The sequence below is a fragment of the Balaenoptera borealis genome (assembly GCF_965194805.1).
Source record: "Balaenoptera borealis genome assembly, chromosome: 2".
NCBI lineage: Eukaryota > Metazoa > Chordata > Mammalia > Artiodactyla > Balaenopteridae > Balaenoptera > Balaenoptera borealis.
The window spans coordinates 121,697,994-121,725,625 of NC_138867.1; the positions used below are offsets into that span (position 1 = coordinate 121,697,994).

The following is a 27,632-nucleotide window of genomic DNA, read 5'->3' on the forward strand; positions in this document are numbered from 1 at the left end:
AATTAGGTCTGTGCCAATTAGAATTTTTCTAAGGCAAAATAGGAAAAGTCATCACCCAGTAGAAAGTTGAAAGGTGCAGAGGAAAAAAAGAGTAAACTTAGATAATTACAGGAAGCTGAAAAAGTTCTCATACTTGACACACAAGAGAAGTGGGAGAAATAAACTGAGAAATTGAAAGGGGTTAAAGCACAGCCTTTCTATGTCTCACAAATGCAGTAACAATTTGATTGCTAAGAGTGGTAAGGAACCTTAGGTAAGTTCTCAGATAAGGACTTGGAGGACCTACAGATCTACGACATTAAGAGAGCCTCCTCTCGTACAGGATTCTTTCTATCTCACCTTCTCCGTCTTGCCCTGGAACGCTCTTCAGCACCTGCTACAGTTCATTGTTTCTTAATTACTTTATGGATCTATACATCATGTCTCCCCAGCTAGATGGAGGCTCCTTTGAGATCAGGCAGAATATGATTTCTCCACCTTCCCTGAAGCACAAGTGCAACACTGAACAGGTGGAAGGTCCTCCTTCCACTAAGTAATACACTTAGTGACCCACATGATCAGCAGATACTAGTGGGGAGAAACACTCTTCTACTGCCATCTCTTTATGACCATCCACTTCTGAGAACTGAACTTTTTACAAGCCTGACAAAATTTTCTTCTTTCCAAGTAACTGTCCTTCCAAACTAAGGTTCTTTCCTTAGCACAGTCTATTTTTGTTGGTTTGGCAAACATGTACTGACATGAAATTAGCATTAATGTTTCGGGAAAATATCCCTGGATCCTAAGTATATTTGGGGAAGCTGGTTTCCCTTGGTTTACGGTTGAAAATGGTCTTTGTAAAGAATGAAATTGGGAAATGATCCAAAAAAAAAAAAAAGCGAAGATTGAAATCCATAAATACCAGTAGCTTAGCGTTAAAAAAAACTAAGGGCTTCTAAACTAAACACTTTCATTGTCCACGCTAAAATATTTTATTTATCATTAATCAAATAAGTACAGTTGACCCTTGAATAACATGGGGGTTGGCTGCCAACCCCCATAATGCAGTGAAAATCTGAGTATAACTTTACAACTGGCCCTCCATGTCCCCCGTGTCCTTGGTTCTGCATCTGTGGATTCAACCAACGGTGGATTGTGTAGTATAGCAGTGCATACTCAGATTTTTTTCAATAATATAAGTGGACCCTCAAGATTCAAACCTGTATTGTTCAAGGGTCAATTATATACCCAAATGTTCTTCTCTTAGAATAATGTGTAATTATTAAGCATGAAAGGTGGCTGAGGTACAGACAGATCACCTGACTTGTGTTCACACCCTTAGGTAATGCCAGAGGTGGTTCAGTCTCAGTTTTCAGTTTTTGAGAACATGTACCTGGGTACCCTCCTAGAAGAGGCAATAAGAACTCCAGCTAACGTTTCTGATTGTCTGGATTCTGAAATACCTGGCTCTTTGTGTGAGTTGAGCTAATTTAATTTTACCATATATATATGTGTTTGTGTGTGTGTGACCTTTCCTATTTCCTACTAGTAGGATAGAGAGATTTGTGTCTAGTTGCTACCCAATACAACAACTGTTTTCAACACAAGGAAAAGAATTCATGTGATTTTATTTCTAGGTGGCTCCTTTAATTTTTTAAAAGCAGTCTACTTAGAACTGTTACTGTGGGATGATACTGCTCTTTTCCCTATCTCATGTAATACCTGATTTAGGTATGACAGTTCCCAAATCTGATGTTAAGGCACCCAGTGTGTCTAAGAGGGGCCAGAATTCTTTTTTTTAATGTAGATTTGGATTGTGTCTAATGTTACAACTCTCACCCCACGAATCACAGTGAATCCTACCCAAAGAGACCTATGGATTTTTCTCTCTTAACTTTAATTTTTTCTCTTATGGGTCTCAGCCATTCTTTTCTTATAGGGAAATACCCCAGTGAATGGTCACTTCATTTTGAGGCCACAATTAGTCAAATATTCCTCTTCCCTTCCCTAACACGCTTTCCCTTCCTTTTTATTCCAAAGAAGTAACTGAGTCTTACACCTTGATTAGAGTATGGGAGCCAGGAATAAAAGCAATTTTTACCTTGCATGAATAAAAGCAATTATTTAAGTACTTAGCAGATACCTAACCTAACCCTTTCTTTATAATAAATTACACATAAAGAATATGAAATTCAGGTGAATCAACCATTACTGAGTGCCTACCAGGAAGGTTAAGTAAGTTGTGCAGGACTGCAGAAATAATGACAGAGCTGGAATTTGAACCTCAGTCTCTGAATTCCAGGCTTTTATCCTTTTGATCACAGTGACTCTGCCTTTCCACCCTGGGCAAGTTTCATAAGCAATTAGAGTATCACCAACCGAAGGATCACAATTTCAAATCCACCCAGTTCCCATAACTGTTGGGACACAATGCAAAAGAGGACCCCTCCCTCTAGTCATGCCCTTTGCAGTGTAACTTTCCGGCTCCTGCACCTCCTACCTGAATCTTGACCTGGACTTGTAACTTGCTTTGACCAACAGAACCTTTGACAATAATAGGCAGAAATAAGTCTAGGCCTTACGAAGCTTTGCATGCTTCTGCTGGTTCTTTTGCAGCCCTGCTGGTACACTCTGAATAAGCTCTGGAGAGCCTGTTGGATAATGAGACATGGCTGTCAGCCTTCATCACTACAGTCAACCAGCCAGCTGCCACAGACACACTGAGTGAGCCCGGCTGAAATCAGCTGAGCCTGGCCAGATCAGCAGAACTGCCCAGCTGACCTGAAGACTCATGAGGAAAAAAAAAAGGTTATTATTTTAAAGGCATTAAATTTGGAGATGGTTTGTTATAGAGCAAGTACTACGTGATACAGCTATCAAACAAATTCACTTTGAGAAAGCAGAGAAAGTGAAACAAAGTTGCTCCTAAAAGATGGCTCCAACACAGAAAAGCTTGTTGAAATATAATAAATTTAGATATCACAGGAACAATTAGGTATTTGAAAATCTACATCCAGAAAGTAAAGTCCTTTTAATTGTGAGATTTAATTCATTTTGAATCATTAAAAAACTATTTTCTTAAAGTCCCTCTTTGAAGAGGTAGAAACTTTATACTGTAATGACTTTTATAGAGTTAATATTCTCCTTAAAAAGAAGCTAAAGATACATAAAGAGATCAGATGATAGAAGCAATGAACTTACTTATAAAACCGAAAAAGTTTTCAAGACGTGAGAGGATTGCTCTTCTTCAATTATCCTGATTTACCTTAACGGAGTTCCTAAGAGGTTCAAATAGTGGAAGAGTGGCTCGGAGTAGAGGAACTTGGTGGGGAGGGAGGACGGAGTGGGGAGGGAGCCAGAAGGGAAGCACTCTGCACTCATTTTAACAAAACATCCATCACATATGCATTTTTCAGTTCCTCTTCAAACTTACGGCCAAAAAATCTGATAATGGTACCAGAGGTTAAAGTCTCCATTATGTAACTATAATTACTTAGTTTGAAAGTTAAGATCATAATGAAGCTAGTTTAAGAATTACCGTAATTAAAAATGGCTTATGAATAGCATGGTATGGCATAATGGACACAGTTCTCAAGCAGGAACCTTTGGCATTTAAGGAGCTGTCTAATCTTAGCCATGTCACTAAAATTAGCTAACAGTTTCACAAGTGCTTTACAACTGCCAGACACTGTGCTATGAGGTTTATACCCATTATCTCACTGTGCCCATTTTAAAGGTGAGGGAGCTGAGGGCTTACAGGGTTACAAACTTGCTCAAGGTCACACAACTGTTAAACAGTCATACCCAGAGAATTTGACTGCAGAGTCCTAATTCTTACCCACAGTACTGTACTAACTGTACTCGGCCTTAGTTTCCTCATATGAAAAGTGAGGACTGGACAGAAAGACTGGCTTCCGCTGAAGTGAATGACAGGAGCACACTCCTTAGTGGTTTGTGTTTTAGGTAGTGATGGGGATTGGCACCCTTCCTGAACAAGGAATGCCCTTGGAGTACATGCTAACATTAACTACTCTGTCTATTCCTTTGCTGCTATACACAGATACAGAAATGGTGAAGCTAGTTTGGGAAACAGGTGTATCACCAACAAGCAGTCACTCTGGTTAGTTTGCTGCCTCCCAGCAAAGGTCTGGCTGCCTTTGGGCTTTCTCTTCAGTGCCTGGCAGAACTGGCACTAAATGTTGAATGAATGAATAGATAAATATTCCACAGCCTCTGCTGGAAAGAGCCTGAAATTGGACACCATTGTTTTAACATTTCCTACAAATATTTTAAATGTAACATCCATAAGACCATAAGCTTCACAAAGACAGAAACAACACTGGCCTTTCTCGCTGCTGTATCCTTTGCAACTTGACTTGTGCCTTGCAATATAGCAACTGCTGGACACAAGTGCTGTTACTGTTATTGCTGGTACTGGATTCTTACAGTTCCAATTTGCCCTAAAAGGGGTAAAATACATGACTAAAGGTAAAACCACGTTATTTGCTCTTCTTCTCTGTGGTTCTTTGTTTAAAAAGCCAACCTAAATTGAGTATCTTAAGTGCTAAGTGCTGTAGCATTAGCTTTGCTTCTTAAAAGAATGGATCTGGTTGAAGAGATAAATAATAAAGAAAACAGTGTTAGTCCAACAAGTATTTATTGGGCACCTACTATGTGCTATATCACTGACTTAGGTATAAAAACCTGTATGGTTAGTAGTTGCCATTGGATACCATCAGATGAGGGAAGAGGTTGCTATGGGATGGGCTACATAAAGGAAAGTGTACAAAGTGAGTGGGCATCAAACTGGTCTAGAAGGTCACACAATGTTAAAAGCAGAGAGGATGAGGCTGAATTCCAGACTGCAGTAGTCCTCAGCTACATCATATGGCACGCTGGTATGTTGTGATCAATTTTAGGATTTGTGGCGAGGAATCTGTTATTAATAATGATTTACCTATTTTCATTATAAAGTAAAAACACTGCCAGCTTAGACTGATTTGCTGTAATCCTTGTGAAAGGATTTTGGAAATACCTGTCAAAAACGTTAAGTGTATATACCCTTGACTCAGCAACCCTACTTTGGGGGAATCTATGTTTAGAAACAAAGTTGCTATTTGTAAGGATACATAGAAAAGGGTGTTTATTGGAGCCTTGTTTGTAGTGGCAAAAATCATGAAACAACCTGAATGGAACACTGTACAACTAATTAAAAAGAATGGGATCTACATCTGTTGATCTGGAAGGATGTTCAGAGTGTACTGTTAGAAAAGCAAGCTGCAGAGAAACTGGTATATGATGATCCTATTCTTATTTAAAAACAAACAACCCAGGACGCTTTATATGTGCGTGTGTATGCTTATATGATTATATGGAAATGTGGAAGATAAGGGGAATCAGGAAAGGAAAGGAAGGAAGAAAGAGGAAAGGAGAGACAATGAGGAAAAGTTTATTAAATTTTCTTGGTATAATTTTGCTGAAGGGAATGAACACACTATTTTTGTAAATTTTGAAAAGGCATTTGTAAAAATAGTAATAAACAAAAACAATCTTTAAAAGAGCCAATTCACAGACTATCCTATGATCTCAGTTACACTCAGATGTGCTGTCCTGGATATGATAGATCAGGATACAGCTGCATGAATTGTGCATAACCCACGTTCTCCAAGGGTTCTGGAGTATCCTTGTGGCTGCTATTTGGCGTATGGGTTGTGGTGGAAAGAAGATGGAGAACCACAATGCTATAAGTAACAGAACCACTGACATTTTTTGACTAGGGGAATAATAGTGAAAGCAGTGTTGCAGTCAATTTGAACTAGGGTATGGCCAGTTTATTTTGGTTTTTGTTTTTCTGTTGTGCTGGCTTCTCCGGGAACAGAAACTTAATTCCCTCCTGGTTTCCTGCCTTTGTCTCTTACTCCTAACCCAGTGTCAGGGTCTTTGTGGTCTCACAAGCATGTTTCTTATTATCCACTTCAATATTTTCATCTAAACTTGAAAGACTGATTAGGCTCTCAAACTTAGGGTTTCTTCCTTTCTTTCTGAATTTAAATAACTAAATTAAATCTAGTTGTGTTGTTGTTCCATTTAGGATTTCACTGATTTCTCTTTGACTTTTGAGAACGTTTATATATTTTAAAGACTGGCTTCAACAACCGTCTCTCATATTTATGATATTCTGTTCTCTCTCTTCTACCCTAGTTGACTTGACCGCATATACTACTCTCTCCCGCCCCAATTTAAAATTGCTGTCTCCTAATTCTCCAGCTATTATCTTTTGTGGCTGCTCTCTCTGGATGCCTTCCAGAGCACTGTCCTTGGTCCTCCCCTCTTTTTTTCCTGAATACTAAAGCAGTTCATTCTTAAATGACCACATCTGATTTTCTGGCTTTAGCTAATACCTACTTACCTTACATTTTCTCTTTTCTGTGACTGTCTTTACCATATTAGGTTGAACTCTCCTACCACTCTTAGTAGAAGAGATAACTTATCTTACTAACTTTGAATTGCTGCTATATACCATAGATAGAAGAAGTCAAAACTATAGGTAGAATAAGTCAAATCTAAATAAGCTGAAGAACGATAATTTGGAAGTTCAAGCAAAAATAAGATACCTCCTCTCTTGGAGTATTCAGTCATTATACACACAGTTATCTGAAAAATGGGCAAACTGATTTCTTGCCTGACTTGTCTAGATAAATCAACACAAATGTATACATTAGATGTCTGCAAGCATAACCTCAATTCTTAAACAAGTGAAAAACATAAAGATGAAAGCTACAAAAGGTTACTATCTCAAGCAGGATAAATTTTAAAAAGCCAAACCTGAAACTCTTCATTTCAAAGCTTTGGTTACGCTAATTTGTTCAATGGTAAATGTACCAGAGTTGTTGTAAGACACTGTGAAAAAGCAACTCATTTCAAAGTCTCAGAGCAAACTTAAAGGCTGACAACAATTAAAAATAAAATTCTTTATGTACACTTTGTCTCTGGATACATAAGCACTTACCCATCTTAAAACCTGTTTCCTATCTGGAGAAGATAACCTGGGCTATCATCTCTCAGTGATACTCACTTTCTGCTGACATTTCCTTTCTCTGGAAAGACAGCAGTGCAATCCATTCTTATACATCTTAGTTGATATGTCAAGTTTGTTTATTCATACATTCAACGTGCATTTATTGAGGTCTTACTATGTGCTAGACGCTCTTTGACTTGCTGGGATATAGGAATAAGCCAGGCAGACAATATCACTGCTCTTATGGAACTTAGATTTCAGCAGGTGAGCAGATAAGACACAAACAATTAGGTATATAATGTTGAGGGGAAGGGAAGAGTATGTGAAAGATGCTACTATTTCAGATAAAGCAGTCAGAGAGGTCTCTCTTAGGAGCTGATGTTTTAAGTGGAGACCTAAATAAAGTGAGAGAAAGAGCCATGTAGATATCCGGGGGAGAGTGTTCCCAGGCATAAAATGCATCAGGGGACCTAAAAAGAGGATTATGCTTCTTCTAGAGAGTAAGGAGATATTCTGAAGTGGCTAGAAGACAAAGAAAGTCTTACACCAAGGGTGCATAACCTGAGGTTATGCACTAAGCGTGCAAATCATGTTTTCTCCTTGTCTTACATCACATAATGTATAGGGTGACAACACTGTACATATTAGTTTCCTCCACAGGTGACGAAGTCTCCTGCTGGCTCACTGCCAACTACTCATTCCTCATCTAATCAGCTCATTCTTTCCATCTGTCTCAGACTCCTTGTTACCACCTTTTTATTCCAAATAACTGAGGCAACTCCTGTTTCCCAGGCATCCACACACTCTCCTCCTCTGTGAAGTTTCAGTTATGCCTTCTGGGGTAAGTGGACATTTCCAAAAGCAAAATGGATGTGGAAAGTTGTGGGGTGGGGGGCAGTGGGAGGCATGGTGGAACAAGTATGAAGGTCTCGAGAAGATCTGTGAAGTCGTGGTTGGGGATATTTCTCTTCTTTATCTGTGGATGCCCAATGCCTAGCTCAGTAAGTGTTTGCTGCTGCCACTGGTTGGGGATATTTCTCTTCTTTATCTGTGGATGCCCAATGCCTAGCTCAGTAAGTGTTTGCTGCTGCCACGGCAGCTGGAAGGACCTTTGAGATGTTGTAGTTAACCTCCCACTCCACCCATCTCAAGAATTCCCTTCCTAGGACAGGCCTTTGTGGCTCGTCCACCTATTAACACAGTGCAACTAGGCTGCTTATATATTTCCCAGTACTCATACAGAAGCACTTAGGCATTAGAAAAATCAGATTCAACCAGGCACTGGAACTGGCATTTAGAACTTCCATTTTCTTCTTCCATGGATTTCTTAGTTCTAACTTTTTCTTCTGGCTTCTCTGTTTTCTCTTTCAAATAATGTCTTTGGTACCCCCAAAGCACTGCACAGTCTTGTTAAGTGATTATTATCTTGTTAAATGATTATTATCAATTAAAGGATCACTCACCCCTAATATATTGAATTAGAGATTATTTCACCTATTTTTCTTACCTTTCCTTTAAAAACACTTCTTCTTAGATTATATTCAAAATCTAGTACTCATAGACTGCACCTACACCAGCCCATTGTATGTGTTTAGTGATAAGAAACTGCCACTTAACGTGTTTCTGTACTCGGTTCTTTGTTATCTAAAGAGATTTATATCTTTGGTTTAATCCACTAAATTTGTTTTTCTGAAGTTTTTTTCAACCACTTTATCAAAAAGAAAAAAGTTAGTAAATAAAGTCAAATGAGCTTCATAATTCTCCCAAATTTATGAACTTAGGATAAATTTTGGTATTCATTATAGTCAGAAGCTCTTTTTCTCACAGCATTTCAAATTAAAGTTTCTTAATGACAAAGAATCTTTGCATACTTGATTTTACAAGAATACCACACAGTAAAACAGAAAGGGGGGTATTCTAGCATTTATTAAAAAAAAGATAACAATGTGATTGAAGTTATCAGTATGGCTATTAAATTTAGATGGCATTGAAAAGCTAACAAAAACCCCAAACTGAAAAATATGTCAATGTAAAAAAGTGATCTTGGCACTAGAAAGTTTTAAATATATTAGTCCTTATAAAACTGGGATCCATGACCCTTCAGGGATTATACATAGTAGACACTGAAAAAGTCTTAGTGCTTGATAAATAGGAAATACCTACATAGGCACAGATGTCCCAATGTACTTAAGCCAGTGAGGATCATGCTGGTTTGAGCTCAGTAGACTTTGCAGAGCTTTAAGAATTCCACGTTGAGTTTTTATAGTACTTTTTAATTTTCAAAGTAAACAACCATGCACAAATCTCGCAAGCAAGAATGCTGGATGCTCTCACTATTTTACAGAAGCTGAAACTGTGACAGGGAGCAGTAAGTGACTACACAAATATATGCAAGACAGCAGAGAGGCATGATCCCATTTCTCCTGTATATATTGTTTAAAAATTCACTGATGACAAATAAAAATTATTAAAGATCCAAGAGGGATTTCTAACACAATATTAAATATTTCCCTTCAGATCACTATTAAGTATTCCTATTTTTTTCTCTTTTTCTTTAAATGTCTCAAATTTCCCCACCTATAAAATTAAGGTAAATAACAGCTGCCTTCAATACTACAAAGCTATGGACAGAATCAGTAACAATATAGAAACTAGAATTAAAAATCTTCATAGGATTGTTAAGAGGTTTAAATGAGATGAATGCATACAAAGTCCTTAGCATAGTGGTGCCACAAAATTATATTAAAGATTTTTAATAATCTTTTTTCCTAAGATTTTTAAGGTTAAAAATATATAGGAAAGAATATGGATAATATTAACTTCAAAGTAACTTTTGTAGAACACCTGCCTAATCTGTATTATGTTTCAGATCTCTACAACTAGAGACCAGATGTTGAGAGAAGCCTGCTGAGGAGCTTAGACTATTGAGAATTAGGTATTCAAAGTGTGATACCACTAATTCTGTGATCTTTCTCTAGACACTTTCTATAGGTCTCATTTCCTCATCTCAGAAATGAGAGTGTGGGGAGTAGATGAGCTTCAAGTCCCTTTAAGCTCTAATCTAAAATCATTGTACCAAACATAGAAAGCAAGCTTTAAGAACCCAAGAGCCCCACCTCTCTGGCTCTACCAACAACAGTGTTTACATATTATTTTCTATGTACCACCAACTACATTATTTTAAATCTGGGTTCATTCTTGTCTTGTACTTCTTGATAATGTACAAAGACCCAGTTTTAGTATATCATTCCCTACCCCAGTTGCCTCCTTCACTAAAACAATAGGTTAAGATGATTGTAGAATTTTAGAAACAGAAGTACATGTTTTGAAAATAATTCATATATAATTGTAAAGAAAATATTTTGACTCTAAAACACCTAATTACTCAAGGTCATAGATTGGTTCAGCTCAGCCTTAGAACTCAAGTCTTCTAATTTTTAGTCTAGTTCCTTCTACTATGTCTACTATTGAATAACTAAATTAAATTGTTTGGAAGGGATTTGAAGATTGAAAAAAAAAACCCACCAAATTTGCAATTTATATCATCTTAAAATTAAGAAAATCCTTATCCCCAATAATTACAAAAACACAAAAACTTTAAAACAACAACAAAGTAAAACAGTGTCCATAGCAAACCGGTAGAGCTTTAAAGTTCAACATGTGACAATCATAAGGTCATAAGTCATTGCATTGCCCCAACCAGCATGAAATAATAAAGCATGTACTAAATTAGATGTCATTTCACAACAGCTTTAAAAAATTGGCTATCAAATATACTTTCATAATAGCCACAGCTAAATATTAAGAATTATGAAATCAACTAGAATAAAGGTTAATTTTATTATAAAAAGAAAAGCTAACATTTATTGCAACAAACTGTATGCCCTAAACACTGCATACTTAAGTTGAACTCTCAAATTGTTAAAAACATAAAAATTCAATGTACGATAATGTGCTAAACATTTACAACTAATCATATCATTAAACCTTTCTCTCCCCATAGATATTTTTGGAGCGCTAACAGCGTGAATGAAAAAAATTCTAAAATAAGAGGCTTTCACTAAATTTGTTGTATTATAGACATTTTTAATCTCGCTGAAACTTGCTCAAAAGAAAAAAGTTTTAAAGCACTCAATATTAATATTTGAGTTACTCTGGAAAAGTATGTTTAAGCATGCAGCTCTACTAAGATAAGTCATTAATATTTAAACTGGCCCAGAGATAAAATTAGGTGATGACACATTTCCATTCAAAATAATTGGCTTTAAGGACCATATTGCAATATAAATAGTTTAAATGACCATCTGGCAATTGCAGAATCCCATAATTTATTATATATATGTAACATAAATAAGAACTTATTTCCTTAACATTCCAGCAGAAAAATATGCAACCCATGGAAATATATTACTAAAGAAGAGGGTTGTACTCCATAGTCAGATGACAGTGTATGTCAAAGTGCACTAGGAAATATAAAGTGGTTATATCAACATAACACATCGTTTCAACTACATGCCAGTAATTAGGTTTTTATTGATTAAATAGCAGCCTATAAAAATGGGGAAAATATGAACTTGATCTTAGCTGAAATAATCTAAAAGGAATTAAAATTTCCATTCCATCTTTTTTTTTTTTTTTTGGTAATAAAGTATAGCAAAAGACAACAACGTAATCCTATAAACATCAGGGTTATATTGCCACAAGTAGCTTTACATTTTTACCTCAAATAAAAGAAACTAAATTGTAATCCTGGTTAATGCACTCCTTTGTACATAAACACAGCCCCAAATTTTTCTTTTTTTAGTCCTCTGAATTCATGACAGCTGATCCAAATTGTTGGTTTTTGGAATTGCTCTTGATGTTTCTAAACTTATCTTCCACCTTTCCACATCTCTACTGCTCCTCCCTCTCTTGCCTCCCTTCCCCCAATACCCTTTAATTCACAAGCTCCACTGGAAACCCGTATTCAAGGGACATTTGTGACGGTAGTGAGGAATAAAAAGGCAACCTGTCAAAATTAGGTGTTTGGGGGTTGAAATCATTCTCTACAACTAATTTTTGAACCACTATAAAACTGCTTACTTTCTAAAATATAACTTACTGGGTAAAATCAGTACAAAAATTACCATTAAAACTCACACTCTAATCCAGGTTAACATAAAAATGATCATGCACAATTCAAAGAGAGAGGAACACTTAACAGATCTTTTCTTTTTTTCTTCCCCTAAATGGAAGTTCTCCATAAGAATATTTTTATTTACTTGAAAATACAAAACATGAGTAGAACAAGCCAGAAGGAAATGAGAGCAGTTGGCTCTCTGAAATTACAGAAATAAGGAGAGCATGGGCTTTTAAACACTCCTATAAAGGTCAATAAGTAATTGATTTTTTTTCAGTTATAGTTTAATTCAACAAAATATTTCTTGAAAATTCTTCTGCAACACGATTTACCAATATACATTTTCCTTGACTCAGAAATACGGAAGCAAGTGCCCATTAATTTGGCAAATACCTGTAAAAACGGCATTACACAATTACCAGGATGTCCTCAGAAGGGTAAATGCTATTAGGCACAAACCTATTTTGTCTATTTAATTTGCTCAGATAAACAGTAGTACATAATGAGAACTTACTGCTCAGTAAAATTAGGTGTGATCTTAAAAGTAAGAAAAAGTGGGTTTTAAGAAATATGCCCCAGGCTTATTTTAAACCCAACGTAAATTAAGATTTCCTAACAACTAGCCTATTACAATCACCTGCAGGCCAGAGTGGATTAAGACTTATAATCAACCAATTAATACAGATGTTCTTTCACATTAGCCACTCATACTAAAATAAACCCTTTTGATCCAATCTCTCCTTCACTAAAATCTCAAAAAGCCCCTAAAGTGATCTCTACACACATATGAATTTTACTACTATTACAATTTGCATTTAAGCTGCATTTATGGAAGGTATGTTTCAGAGTAGGTCTTTCATAAAATTTGTAAACAGTCAACATAATATTGAAAGTGGTCAGATTAACTAAAATATCTGTAACATCAATAGATAAAACCAAAACAGCATTATAATACAAATTACTTTATCAGTTATAAAAATATAATGGAATAGCCAAAAAAACATCACAAGAAGTAATTTCAATAAAATCTGACCACACGCTAATCACACATTTCTGTACTGGAGTCATTCCACACTAAATTGACACACCTGAATACACAATGTGTTTTACCTTGTGGGTTTTTTTTTTTCCTTTTACTAATAATATAGCCATAAAGAAGTACAGGGTTTTAAAAAAAGGAAAATATTATCATAAAGCTAAAAATAAACAAATAGCCAAAAGCAAATCTCCTTTAACATTCAGAAATCATTTTATGAGTGAATATCAGAAACATTAAGGTTAAAAAAGACACTGATTGAAACACTCACTGCCAGAACCTTTGGAAGGAGAGGAAAAAGGTAGAAAGTAAAGAAAGTATCCATTAAAAAGGGGGAAAATCAATAAAAATCTCTTCTTTATGCCTCCCTTCTCTGAGAAAACATTCAACACGATGTTAATAAGAAAAATAAAAAAGGGACAGAATTTGCTTCATTCATCCTGTGTTTGTACAGGTCTTCATTTGCATTATGTTAATAAAATTAGACATAGGTACAATTAATAATGAGATGTTAAAATCTACATAAATTTTCAAAGCTTCATTAAATGGCAACCAACAGAGCCCTAAACTCCACCTAAGACTGAATTTACAAATTCATCTTGCATCATTCTTTCTCTCCGATCATCATAACCTTCAGAAAACGATCAACTTTTTAATACTAAAGTTTCAACATAATCCCAATAAAAACTCTAATTCTACCTGAAACCATTTACTTCTTTGCCTCTTTTCAGCACTTTCACCATTAATGCTCAAGTGAAACAATGCTGAAAATCAAATCATGCAGAAATCTGCCTTCATCAATGTTACAAGTTTATGCTAAATTTACTGAATTTCAGAATTTAAAAAGCATATTAAGGTAGAATGGCTAGTTCGTTTTACTTAAAGAATGTATTTGAGTATCAATAAGGTTTCTCTTGTTTTACTATCAATGAACTTAAACCTTAAAAAAAATACTTTACTATGCTCAATCATGACACTCATAATTTTACAATTTAACGTAATAACGGGATGTTGTGCTATGTTGACACATCGGAAGGAATTGCCTTCCCTCCCAAAACAAAGTGTAAAGTGCCTTTTTTCAAGCATACTAAGAAAAAGCAATTTTAGGTGACATCTTAAAAAGTCAAATTACAATTTTTGCTTTAAAAAAACTTAAATAGAATGCAAGTTATTAGTGGATTTAATATTTCTATATCTAAATTCAGAAAGTCAATATTCAGTATAGTTGTGGTCTCAACATGTTGATTTACCTGCTGATTACTCAGGGTCACTGGTCTTAATGTTTGGCTGGAACCAAACAGTAACATATAGAGAAGAGAAAGCAACCAATTTCAGTTATATCAAGGCTATTGTTTGGAAACAACAGGCTAATTCAATGATGGTAAAAAAGAAACATTGTTTCAATTTATTTGGAAGAAGCTTTGTTCTGGGTAATCACAGTTCCCAATGTTAATCCCATAAGGTACAAAATTTTCAAACTTTCTCAAACTATCCTATAAAGATATTATACCTTTTCATTAGGACGCAAACTACTGATTATAATTCCAAATCACACATTGGCATAAAATAATCATTTCACTGGATATTAAAGAATCTTGAAAGAGCCACATCATCATTGCTTTGTCTACCATCATATGGCTGTTATGAGGCTGACACACTTTAAATGTTATAAACTACTAGAAAAAGTATTAAAATGATCTTTAATGATTTAAGGATAACTGTATTCATCTAAGACTTATTCTACAGATCCTAGATTCTATAGGGCTTAATGAAAGTTCATTGTGAATGGAAAATGATAAGTTCTTGTTCCATGCCTTTTTTATAGTAAGGAAAATGATAACATTACCATGCTGATTATCAGAACAAAAAGCATTAATAATCACCAAGCTTCTCCTAAGATATATGATTTTTCTTTGTACAACTACATGTTTTATAAATCAATGTAAGTTTCCTACAGAAAGCTTAAGTCAAACCAACTGTACTTACTCTTTCAAGACAAACAAGCACATTCAATCATGAATTCCACTGCCAAAAATTTGAGATTGAAAAATTTAAAACACAGCATGTCTTTTAACATTTAAACACAACAGCTTATGAGATAATAGCTCAAATCTCCTTACTGAAAACATTTTAAACCTTCAATTCAGAATGATAGCAATAAAAAGTTGAAGTGTTCTTCTAAGTAAAAGATAATTATTATTTTAATAATAGATTAGTAGGTAGTTTACATTAAGACACACAGAACCAAGGATTTTTTTTTTCTTTTGATAAGAAACATCTAAGCCTTTTAAAGGAACAGAACATAGCCTAAATCTAAGTCGAAATTTTTTCCCCAACAAGCAAAGCTTCCTACTTAAAAAGAAAAGAGACACCTCAGTATTAGAATATACCTTTAACAGAAAAAGCATTTTTAAAGACTGTTTTAAATAAAATCTTCAATGACTAGTTAATGTGAAGTGACTATCACTAATATTTAAGAACTTACAGTACTTACATACAAAGAAATCACTGTGTCTACTATGCCCTTCCTCCCCCCTCAAAAAAACCCACTGATTAATCAATCTTGTGTCTCTACAATTACATTTTTATATTTTCCTTCACAACTAAAATGTGATATACATTTATCTGAACTGGGGGTGGGGGGGGTGCAGGATAGAGAACTTAACCCCTATGAAGATACACCTACATTTAGAACTTTCTCCTGGTAATTACATTTTAACAGACCTTTCTGAGGTCAAACGGAATACTTATAAATGATGGAGAAAAAAGGAGACAGAGAAACAAATCAAACACAGCTGAGACTGAAGCTCAACAACGTTAGCCATCAGCTAATATACTTGAGAACTTGTAGGAACATTTGAAAGTAAAATCAAGTACCGTGTTGCCACCAATTCCTTTCTTAAAGAGACCAATCAGCAGACACAACTTATCTGCTTTAGGTCAGGAACTCTGTGGGCAAGTCCCACGTCTAATACTCTTGTCAGGTACACTGTGCACTGACTGCGTTGCTTTAGCCATCTCAGAACTCAGATTCTTCAAGGTTCAGTTTGAAGAAAAGGGTTCATTGTTAGTACCTCTAATTTTTAACCCTTTAATCTCCTCAGGCTAACACTTCACAAATGTACAAATACAGCACAACGTTTGATTACGTGAAGTATTACGGGTGTTTTTCATCGTAATGTAAGAGCGTATTCTAAAACAGCTTAAAAAATATGCACAGTAAATATATATTTCTAAACATTATCCCCCCTTGAATTTACATAGTTTTTACTAAAGACACCTGTTAATGAGCAGTATTCTTTTAAATTTTTACATAAAAATTTCAATTACTGGCCAATGGGATACTAAATACCATTATTTCAGGGGGAAAAAAAAAAAACTGGGAAGGGTTTTGTACAGACCAATCACTTAGGTTTTCTACCATGCCTACTTTCAAAAGCCCGCTTAAACTTTTTCACATGAAAAAGCACTTGAATTGTTGTCGAACACATTCAAATAAATGAATATTTAAACCTATCAATTGATCTTAAATGTACCATTCTCAAGAAACAGAAAGCATTAATCTTACCTTGAATAGCCATTAGAAAAAACCGATCGACCGGAGAAGTTCAAAGTCCCTAAGGAAGTCAAGTTATCATCTCCAGATCCTTGGCATCTATTCCAATTTTCTGAACCAACAGGAATTGGTGGAATGACATTAAAAATAGGTTTCTGATCCTGCTGTTGAGAAAGGGATGCTGTATTCATGTCATAGTGGTACATCTGTCCCCCAGAGGTACTCACACCATGAACAGAAATGGCAGACATTTTATTACCAATTATATTTGCTCCAGAAAAGCTGGCCTGACAGTAAACTGGGCCCAGTTTCTCCTGCTTAATTACTCCAGGGGTGCAGAGTTCGATAAAATCTTCTTTTTCTGTTTTCACTTGGGGCAGTGGCACACTGTTAGGGCTTGATAAGATAAGATCTCCATTATCCTTAATTTTAGGTTTAGTGTCCGGTAAAACAAGAGGCTTACGGTCCTCTTTCGAGTTTCCTTCCAGAAGGAATGGATCGTCCTCTCCTGCCAAAGGAGAAAGCAAACAGTTTTCATCTATCAAGAGGTCTGAGCTCCAAGGACTCTCACTTGTCTCTTTACCTGGGGACCCAGAAGAAAACTCCAAATCCTGGAGTTTTTTCCTCCATATGTCAAAGGTGCTTTGGTCTGTGGTATACAACTTCACATTACCCCCATTAGTGCCAGTCTGGCCCTTCAAATTTTGCTGTTCTGAAGATACATCAGAGTGAGTTTTTGGAAACTCCTTCTCTGTGGGGGCAGCAGAGGCAGCAGCTGATGCTGAATTCTTGGGGTTCTCTGGAACACTGGTCGACCTATTGAGGTTTGCGATGCTTTCTTCCAGAAGCCGGAAGTCTGTTTCCCCAGAGGAAAGGCTCATTTGGCCCTGCTGTGGGAATCCCAGGTCATTTCCCATCACTTTTGTCTCTGTCTCTCCCATATACAGTCCCATTGAGAGTGAAACTGCCTTGGACAGATCTGGCTGCTGCACATTGCTTCCTGAGCCTTTTGGAAAATCAACCAAAAGTCTTTGCTGCTTGGAGTCTGCCTGAGAAGCAGCAGCCAGTGAGGGTGAAGATGCAGAAACCTTCACAGTAGCTCCTCCCCTTAGGGTTTTATAGAAGTCCATCACATTTCCCCTCTCTCGACCAAGCACACTGCTGGGGATTTCTTCTCTACTGGGGGGGCTTAATGATTCCTTGGGGTCCATCAGTGAATATCAGCTACAAAAAAAAGAGAGGCGGACATAATAAGCTATAAAATCACATTATCTCTGTGATCCGATTAGTAAGAGCCTGTTAAATGAACCTTTTAGTTAATTCCGAATCTAATTCCTTGTTATCAGAAGAGTAGATTCTGTCTTCCACAATATAAAAGCCGTGTCTCCTGCTCCCATTCAGTGTGCCACATTTAAAAGTACAATGCAGTCCATTTGCACAGCTGAGAACAAAACTGTATCAAACTAAGCTTGGCTATTCATCCTGCCACTCACAAATTGGTAACTTTGTTAATCACAGACATTATAATTCATTACATCTGATTATTCTGAAGGTTCAAGTTGATGTCAAAGTATTTAATTAAAAAAAAGGAAGTATGATCATTGAAATTCCTACCTCTTTTCAACCAGTCAAGGCTGTTGGCTTTTCTGAGAACTAATAAACATAAAATCTGATAAACACTATGCTAGAATTCTCTATCTCTGATTACTCCCAATTTCTCTCCTACCGGCTGGTCACACATCCAAACCTTTTAGTACAATCTACTAGTGAACCATGCGCTTCACTTGGAAAATAAACAATGATGGTCTGCTCATCTTCCAATAGGGTAGGAAAAGGCTCCTATTTTTAACCCATATTTCTTACTGAATGTGCCTAATAGTGCCTGCTTTCAAATTTTGGACATATGAAATGAAACACACTGTATACGGGCTAACTAAAATTTAGATTTAAAAAAGCAGAATGTGTAGTAGCTTCTCATTACAATTTTTAAAATATGGTATAAGAAATATAGCTCTCTCAAACCCTTACAACACAATAAATTCTAGATGAAGCTACATTTTCTTTTAACACTGCTTAAGACCCTCAGTATGAAATACTATTATGTCTGTAAATTAAGATTTTTCCTTTCCAAATATCGAAGTATTGAAAAACAAAGGGGAAAAAAACCACCCCAGAACTGTAAAATCACATTCATATAAATCCAAGTAAAATAAAACATAATACAATGCTCAGAATAATCCTCCCTGCATTCTAAACCTTCACCTATCCTAATTCTGAGCCTACTCTCAAGAGGGTTAGGTTGCTAGAAGATTGTTGACAATCAAAGATGTTTTAAGAGGCGGGCAGAGACTTTGATAAGCATATTTGCGACAGTATAGTCAAATCCTGTCCAATGAAAGAAAACTTTTCCCGTACAGAGACTTCAAGAAGCATAAACTTCACTGGCCCTCGCTAAAAGTGGAGCGTGATTAAGGTAGACAGAGAGGTGGGGACGTGTCCCTACAAATCTTGAAGGTAAACTGCTTATCTCCCCGCCCCTCCGCCGTGTTTAGCTGATAACGATCTCTAAACACAAGGTATCAAACGGAGCCTAATGAATTTCCACGCCACTTTGACAGCTGCCTTCAAACTAGAAACCAAAACAATACTTCATAAAACGAAACAATCCCTCAAACGATTTTATCCCTCCGTTTAAATTGCAAATAACCCTGTCACAGTAATTGGCCTTAATGAACCATGCCAAGGGGTCTTAAGCGGCATTACAAGGCTGCAATTACCAAGTCTGCAACCTCAAAACGTCCGACTAGCGCTTGTCAAAAATCGCAGCACGAAACTATTACGGTTAGGGAGGGTCTTCTTCTAAAAGGGGCCACTTCAAAACGTCAGAAGCGAAGTGATGCCAAGCGCTAAAGAACAAACCCTCGCGGGGGCCGGGGGTAGAAAAAAGCGCGAGGTTAAAAAAGAAATGTGTCCAGACCTGTTGAGTTCTTTCTCCGACACACCCACTTCCACCAGATAACACCAGCCCTGGCCGAAGTCTCCGAGTAGCAGGCTGTCAGCCCCCTGCGTGTGTACACGCGCGCACACACACACACTCACACACACCCCTGCGCGCCCGCCAGAAAGGAGACGCGCTGGAGCCTCGACACAAACCCTGCTCGCGCTCGGGCGCTCTAGGGTGGAGCGGACAGAGTCGGGCGAGCAGGATTCAGACGCGGCTCAGCGTTCACCAGAAAAATGGGTGTCTGGGAGGCCCCCTGGGAGGGAAAAGAAAAGGGACTTAGAGAAGAAGAAAAAGAAAAAAAAAAAAAAAGAGGCCAGCATTCCTCACCAGGGAACGAGAGCCTGGAAACCCGGACGGCTCGACGAGGCTCCACTCGCAGAGAGCTCGGGTTCCTCCCCCTCGGCCAGGGGACGGCGGTCCAGGGAGAGAAAGAGGCCAGCGCTGTCACCCGCGCGCTGCCCTGTCGTCACCGTCCCCCGGCCCTCGCCAGCCCCCACCCCCACTACCCGAAGCTAATAAAACTTTGCAGGCTCCCGCGGCGCCCCCGAGCCGGCCTCCCGGCCCCGGCCCGCACCTCGGGGAGCGAGCGCCCGTGGGGGCCCAGCCCCCGGCCCTCCCCTCCCCTTACCTCTGCCGGCGGCGCCACTCACCCAACACCGTCCGCCGCTCCCACCGCAGCCGAGATAAACAACTTAGCGTGTGAAAGCAGGAGGAGCGGGAGCGAGAGATTTTTTTTCTCTAAAAAAAGGAAGTAAACAGCCGCCCCCTTCTCCATGGGGGGAGGGGAGAGCCCCTATTTGAGAAAGTCTCCCATTTCCCGGCTGACAAGCCAGCTCCCCGCCCCGCGCCCGTCTTCGCGGGCCGGGGCTCTCGGGCGCGCGTCCTTCGTGCCGGCGCCCCGCCGCTCCCGCCGCTCCGGCTGCGGCGTCTCTTTCCACCCACTAGAATCCGTCCCCGACGGGCGGGCGGTGACTGGGGCTCCCGTCACAGACTCTAGCTCGCAAAATGGAGGAGGAGGAGGAGGGGAGGCAGCGCGGACACGCGAAAGGGCCGCCCGGCCTCTGCAGGCGAGCGGGACCGAGCGGGGGGCGGGCGGAGGCGGCGCCGCGGCGCGCACACACACGCGCTCCCACCCCACCCCCGGCCGCTCCCCGCCCGAGGGGCCGCGCGGCGGCGCGGGGAACGGTGCAACCTGTTGGCGACGCTAGGCAACTGCAGGGGCGGCCGCGGCCCCCGCCCCCACGCCCTCCGCGAGGGCCCCGCCACCCCGGCCGCGACGGCGCCTGCCCGCCCGCGGCCCCCAGGCACAGCCCCCGCCGAGGCTGCCTCCCTGGCGCGCGAGGCTTCTCCTCGCCCCCCACCCCTCACCCCCCAGGAAAAAGGAGAGGAGGCGGCGGCGGGGGCCGACCTGGTCTTTCTGGGGCGGGCTTCGGAGGGAAGCCGAGTTTCTCTAGTTTCTCTTCTCGCTGCTCCTTCCCGCCCCAGCCCAGCTCCGCGACTCCCGACCCACTCCGGAGCTCGCCCGGTCTCTCGGCGGCAACCGTCAGCGCCCCTGCGGGTGACAGCGGACTGGCTGGGGGAGCCGGGGCGCGGCCCGCAGCAGAGCCGCGAGGGTGGTCCGCGCCGCCGCCCCCGGGCGAGTTGAGCGAAGTGTGTCACTTCGCACGAGGCTACAGGGTTGCACGGAAACGGTGCAGCGGCGTCTCGGCCCCTCGTAGGGCCGGACGGCCAGACACGCCCTCTGGGGAGGCTTCAGGGAGGGGAGGGCAGGGAAGGGGGTCGGCGCATACATACTCTGGGCCGAGGGGGAGTCGCGTGCCGGCGGGTCCCCCACCCCCGCATCGTCTGGGCGGCCCAGTCTGCACCCGCCGCCGCGTGCTCGCACCGGGAGAGAAGTTGCAAAGTAGAACCCACCCTCCCCTGCGCCCCGACTGTCCTCCACCCTCTTCTCCGAGCCTGCGAGGCGGCGGCGGCGGCGGCGGCAGAAGGAGGCACCGCCTGCCAAGTTCAACCCCCATCCCTCCCTCCCTCCTAGCGCGCTCACACTTGAAGGAAGTTGCACGCCAAATGCAAAACCTCCAGCGAACTGGATTTCTTTGCCTTTTTAAATTATTATTCTTAAGGAAAGCGGGAGGTGGCAGGCTTAAAAGCAAGTTGCAAGCGAAACAGTAAGTTGCTTGCACAGTACGCCCTCCTTCCCCCCACCCCAACTCCTGACCTCTCCTTCCACCCCCTTCGGGGCCCACGTCCAGGTTTCCCGCGGAGGCCCCTCCCCCGAATCTTGACATTTGCTGCACTCGCCTCAATGCGTCGCCCACCCCTTCGTGTTCGTGGGACCCCCATCCCTCCAAATAAAACAGAACACACGCAGCTTTAAAATGTCAGCATTAAACTCCTTCCAGCTCTTCCCGTTACGTGCCTTCCCCCTCTGTCCGAGGGAAACACGTGGCCTGTCCCCAAAGAGAGGGGAGTGGGGCTAGAGGAGTCCGCGCCAGAGGCCCCCGCCCCCGCCCCCTTCCCCAGCTCGCCGCGTCCGGAGGGCTTGGGCGACGCCGGGATCGAGCCTCCTACCTTGGGCGGCACATATTATGATTTGTGTGACTCGGAGAAAGGTTGTCCTGTGTTGCTTTAGGGTTTGGGGAGGTAACTTTTGCGACCCCACAGGTGACAGCGCTTGCCAGCTGCAGCCGGGGGCGGAGGCTGCCGCAACTCCACCTAGCCCTGCCCGGGCGCTCGGCCTCAGCCACTCTCTCTCCAGGCCGCCCTCAGACTGGCGGCGGCTGCTCTGCCCTGACATGTTGCAGAGGATCTGGGGGGAGTGCGTGCCGGAAGTCGCCTGCCGCCATCTTGGTAAAGGCAGCTGACACCGCCCGGCCGCGCGTCCACCATCTTGGCAAAGGTTCTCGCTAGCGGGCAGCCTAGGTCGCCCTTCCTCGGTTCTGGGGGTGTAGGCGCTGCCCCGTGTGTCGTTCGAGATGACGGGAGAGAACTAGGCTATTAGCGAGCCGCCTGCCCGGAGGCGATCTGCGCGGGCCGCCTCCAGATGATGCCGGGGCCGCCATCTTGGCAAAGGAAGATACGCTCACAGCCTCGGAGGAGTGAAGGGAACCAAGACCTTTGCCAACCCTCAGCCAACCCTGGCTGGTAGAACCCTCAGCCAGGAGAATTTTTATGAAGGGCGCCGAGCAACCCAGTTGTTAACAAAACCTCTCTGGATACAGACGAGATGACTCCTCTTTTCTTTCCCTTGGCTTAAGTCAACTGGAGGGAGGCCCCTGTCTTGGGTGCTCATAGTGGATACTAAATGAGAATTGACTCGAGAACGCTACTTTGCCTACTTGCCAGGTGTCCTACCTTCTGAGTCTCAAATACTAGAATCAGATGTCTTGACTGCATTGGGTCCCCAAAAAACCAACAGCTTCATGAAAAAAAATCAAGACTCAAACCTACAATACATAATATGTTACGCATGTTTTAAAAATGAGTTAAATAACATACTGAAATGATCATCCTTGTACATCTGCTTAGAAGTTATAGTAGGAACTATTTATATATGTAATATATTATATATAATAATTTGTACATATATATGTAAAGGGACCATAACAGATACCTAATCAAGTACCTCTTCCCATACCATAAACCTATTTCATAGTTGAATCTGTGCTCTAAAAAAAAATCCACCTCATCTCTCTTACCTGTTCACATTGTAGGTGGTGGATACCCTGCTTTTAAACAACATCTGCTTTTATAAGAGTTCCCAATTAACTTTCTCCCCACTCATTTTTTCCTGCAGGTCCAGTGGATCACTTTAAAATGGGAGAGGACACATCATTTCAGATTAAAAATCGCCCTTGAAAACACTTTCAATGGAGCAAAAGTGTGGAATTTTCCTGATTTTTTCTTTTCAGTGGTCTAAATATGCCTGTTAATTTTTTAATTTGATAGAAAAAACTCTCATTCTTTAGTCTTGCATGTTCATTTGAAAGCATGCACAAACTGTAGATTAGCCCAGTGTTTGCTTTTCAGAGTTAGAATTGTGCTTTATGGCTAACATTTACTGATTAACCCAACACACACATACACACACGTCTGCTGCCCACAATAGCTGAATAGATAGGTATTACTCTAATTTTTCAACATGAGGAAGCTGAGGCTTACAGAGCTTGAGGTGTATCCAAGATCACACAGCTAAGCATGGAGGACAGAAATAGACAATATTAAAGAGATTTTTCTTCACTGATCTTGTAACTTCCATGAAAGAGTATGTAAATTCCATGATAGGCTTGCAATAAGTGTGTATGGGATTTAATTCAAGAAATGAAATCCAGTGTACCAGAAAAGACATGAGATTAAGCATTGTAATAATAAAAGCAATTCTAACAGTAGTTAATATTTATTGAACTTCTACTATCTGCCAGGCACCATTGAAAGTGTTTTATATATACTATCTTAAATCTGTAGATATGAAAATTACTAATCTGTAACCTGGGAAGTTATAATTACTACAGGAGAAGAAATAGGATGAATCCCCATCTGAGGGGGAATATATTTGATTGTCTCAGAAGCAAAGGTGAGAATGAAGGTAATATATCCAAACTCCATCAAGGCAAGAACCTTTTCTGTCTTGTTCATTGCTATATGTCCCACTCCTAGAACAGAGACCAGTACGTAGTTATAATAAAACATTCAGTCAACTAGTCATAATATCACTTTTACTGAATTGTTGTGGAGGCCAAATGAGTTAATGAAATGTGTACAGGTAGTACTCAAGATCCTCATTTTAACTGTATTATGTTTAAACACCTGAGTACTCCTTCCTAAAACAAACAAACAAAGACCTATTACTGTTTGTTCCCATTACTGTCCTGTACTTTACTTTGGTAGCACATTACAGTGATAGTTTGTTATTTCTGGATTCATTTGTTAAATTTCTGTGTCCCCCACTAGAATATAAAAGCCCTGTGGTGGCAGAGCCTGTGTCTGTCTTTTTCATCGCTATATCACTAGTGCATAGTAGGTGCCCAGTGGATATTTGTTAAAGGAATGAGTGAAGGAAGGAAGGAAGGAAGGAATGGAAAGGGTCTGAGACTGTATCCTAAGGTCGATAAAACCTTAAACCTGAATAGTAACCAAACCACTTTTTACATTTATACAGCAGTTGATATATTATCCAAGTGAGTACTCCCATTTTGTTCATCTCTTGTATCATTTCTATTAAAATAATCCAGGCCTCACTGCCAGATTACTCCTCCAAATCAATTAAATCCTGTCATGCTCCTGCTCAAGTATCTACAGTCAATCCCTATGCCAGTGTACACAGATCTCAACTCCCATTCTGGTATGTATTTAAGACCACCGTTTTCACTTGCCCCTTTGTAGAGGGCAAAACCTTCTCACTGATGGGATTGGACTGGTATTTAATTCAATTAAAAAGTCAGTTAAAAAAAAAAGTTAAAGCAAGGGAATCGTAAAAAAAAAATTATACTTGGAAATTTTAAGCTTTAAAACCTACAACCTGTGATTGAACATTTATTTTCTAATCCTCTGATAAAGGTCTAAAGCTTTGAGGAGCCCACTGACTGGCGTTCCGTGTTTTCATTCATGTATAAACTGTACCCACATGGCATCAGTACAGCATAGCTGTTAAGAGCCAGACTGGCTGGCTGGCCTCCACCACCTCTATGAAGAAAGTAACCTTGGACAACCTAACTCTCTGTGCCTCAGTTTCCATCATCTGTAAAATGGGGATGATAATGGTACTAATTCAAGTTATTATAAACAGTAAACAAGTTCGACATATGTGATGTGCTTAGACTAATTCCTGGGGTATATTAAGTGTTCAATCATCATTAGCAATTATTATTAATATGTAGTATTACTATTTCCCCAGTTTTCCTTAAAGAGCAACAAATTAAAATACTTACAAAATGAGTGTAGATTTCTAAATTTTTATGGTTCATGCCCCCTGCCCTTGCCACAATCTTTTAAAGTAGTCATACGTCCACCTAGTTTGACAGCAATTATTTATAGGGCGTTTTTCCATTTAGATTTTATAGAACAACAACTATTTCTTCTATTACTCATATTTCATCATTTTACTTAATATTTAATTAAATCGAGTAATTACAAGAATGACACAAATGGAATAAACATATTTTTTTGGGGAAAAAACTCCCAAAACACCAGGAAGTGTTGGTAAGCATAGAGCATAACTGATGGGAATAGCAATGTGTGGAGTACAGGAAGTCATCTTGGCCCCAGTGTTCAGCCTGCCCTGCATCAATCAGTACGTTTTCCAGGGAGAATGGAGAACCTGGATTACTTGAGATGAAAGCATTCAGTAGTTTCAGTTAAGAGACAGCCTGATGAAGAAAGAGCACAGCATATACCACATTCATTCCCACCTTTACTGTTGTTTATCACATATATTTCCTTTGACATAAGGAGACCTTGTAACTTATTTTCCTATAGCCCATGATTCCTTGTCGTGGCTGTAGTTTCCATTTATTCTATCCTCCTATCCTTCCACCCCACTTTAGATCTATGATATTAAATGAAAATTGGAATCAAATAAATTTTTATCATTTTTGTATGTATTAATAATTTTGAATATGATAGTTCACTGAATATGTTAATTTTATATTAAGCCAACACAAGCATCTTGTTTGGGTTGTCAGAACTTACTTTAAAAAAACTGTTCCTGGAATGTCTCTGTGTGTCTCATGGTTCTGTTCAGAATCAGCTAGGACCCCGTTTGACCAGGACATCTTATTGCTGTGTGGCTGACAGGGTCTTGGTGCTACAGCTGGGTGTCAGGCCTGTGCCTCTGAGGTGGGAGAGCCGAGTTCAGGACATTGGTCCACCAGAGACCTCCCGGCTCCATGTAATAGCAAACGGCGAAAGCTCTCCCAGAGATCTCCATCTCAACGCTAAGACCTAGCTCCACTCAATGACCAGCAAGCTACAGTGCTGGACACCCTATGCCAAACAACTAGCAAGACAGGAACACAACCCTACCCATTAGCAGAGAGGCTGCCTAAAATTATACTAAGTTCACAGACACCCCAAAACACACCACCAGATGCAGTCCTTCCCAGCAGAAAGACAAGATCCAGGCTCATCCACCAGAGCACAGGCACTAGTCCCCTCCACCAGGAAGCCTACACAACACACTGAACCAACCTTAGCCACTGGGGGCAGACACCAAAAAAAACGGGAACTACGAATCTGCAGCCTGCGAAAAGGAGACCGCAAACACAGTAAGTTAAGCAAAATGAGAGGACAGAGAAACACACAGCAGATGAAGGAGCAAGGTAAAAACCCACCAGACCAAACAAATGAAGAGGAAATAGGCAGTCTACCTGAAAATGGATTCAGAGTAATGATAGTAAAGATGATCCAAAATCTCGGAAATAGAATGGAGAAAATACAAGAAACGTTTAACAAGGACCTAGAAGAACTAACGAGCAAACAAACAATGATGAACAACAAATTAATGATATTAAAAATTCTCTAGAAGGAATCAATAGCAGAATAACTGAGGCAGAAGAACAGATAAGTGACCTGGAAGATAAAACAGTAGAAATAACTACCACAGAGCAGAATAAAGAAAAAAGAATGAAAAGAATTGAGGACAATCTGAGAGACCTCGGGGACAATGTTAAATGCACCAACATTCGACTTATAGGGGTCCCAGAAGAAGAAGAGAAAAAGAAAGGGACTGAGAAAATATTTGAAGAGATTATAGTTGAAAACTTCCCCAATATGGTAAAGGAAACAGTCGAGCCCAGGAAGCACAGAGTCCCATACAGGATAAATCCAAGGAGAAACATGCCAAGACACATATTAATCAAACTATCAAAAATTAAATACAAAGAAAAAATATTAAAAGCAGCAAGGGAAAAACAACACATAACA

The 27,632-nt window shown here is 40.1% G+C and overlaps 1 protein-coding gene and 1 long non-coding RNA gene across 10 annotated transcripts in view; both read right to left on the reverse strand.

Moving 5' to 3' along the window:
• Window positions 1-22,480, reverse strand: part of NR3C1 (nuclear receptor subfamily 3 group C member 1) — a 131,928-nt gene extending 109,448 nt beyond the window's left edge. Inside the window, exons 1-2 of one of the 9 annotated variants that reach the window (XM_082382694.1) lie at window positions 22,284-22,480; window positions 16,721-17,932 (exon numbers count right to left, since the gene is read on the reverse strand). In XM_082382694.1, the coding sequence (XP_082238820.1) occupies window positions 16,721-17,919 (1,199 nt within the window). In that variant the 5' untranslated portion in view covers window positions 17,920-17,932; window positions 22,284-22,480. Of the gene's footprint in view, window positions 1-16,720; window positions 17,933-19,485; window positions 19,636-19,685; window positions 19,966-20,039; window positions 20,214-20,340; window positions 20,852-21,120; window positions 21,417-21,506; window positions 21,653-22,283 lie in introns of those variants that run through there. The other 8 variants (XM_082382689.1, XM_082382687.1, XM_082382691.1 and 5 more) reach the window with 8 other exon arrangements.
• LOC309624593 overlaps window positions 1-27,632 on the reverse strand; it is a 1,127,080-nt gene that overhangs the window by 300,930 nt on the left and 798,518 nt on the right. The gene's annotated exons all lie outside the window — the stretch shown is intronic.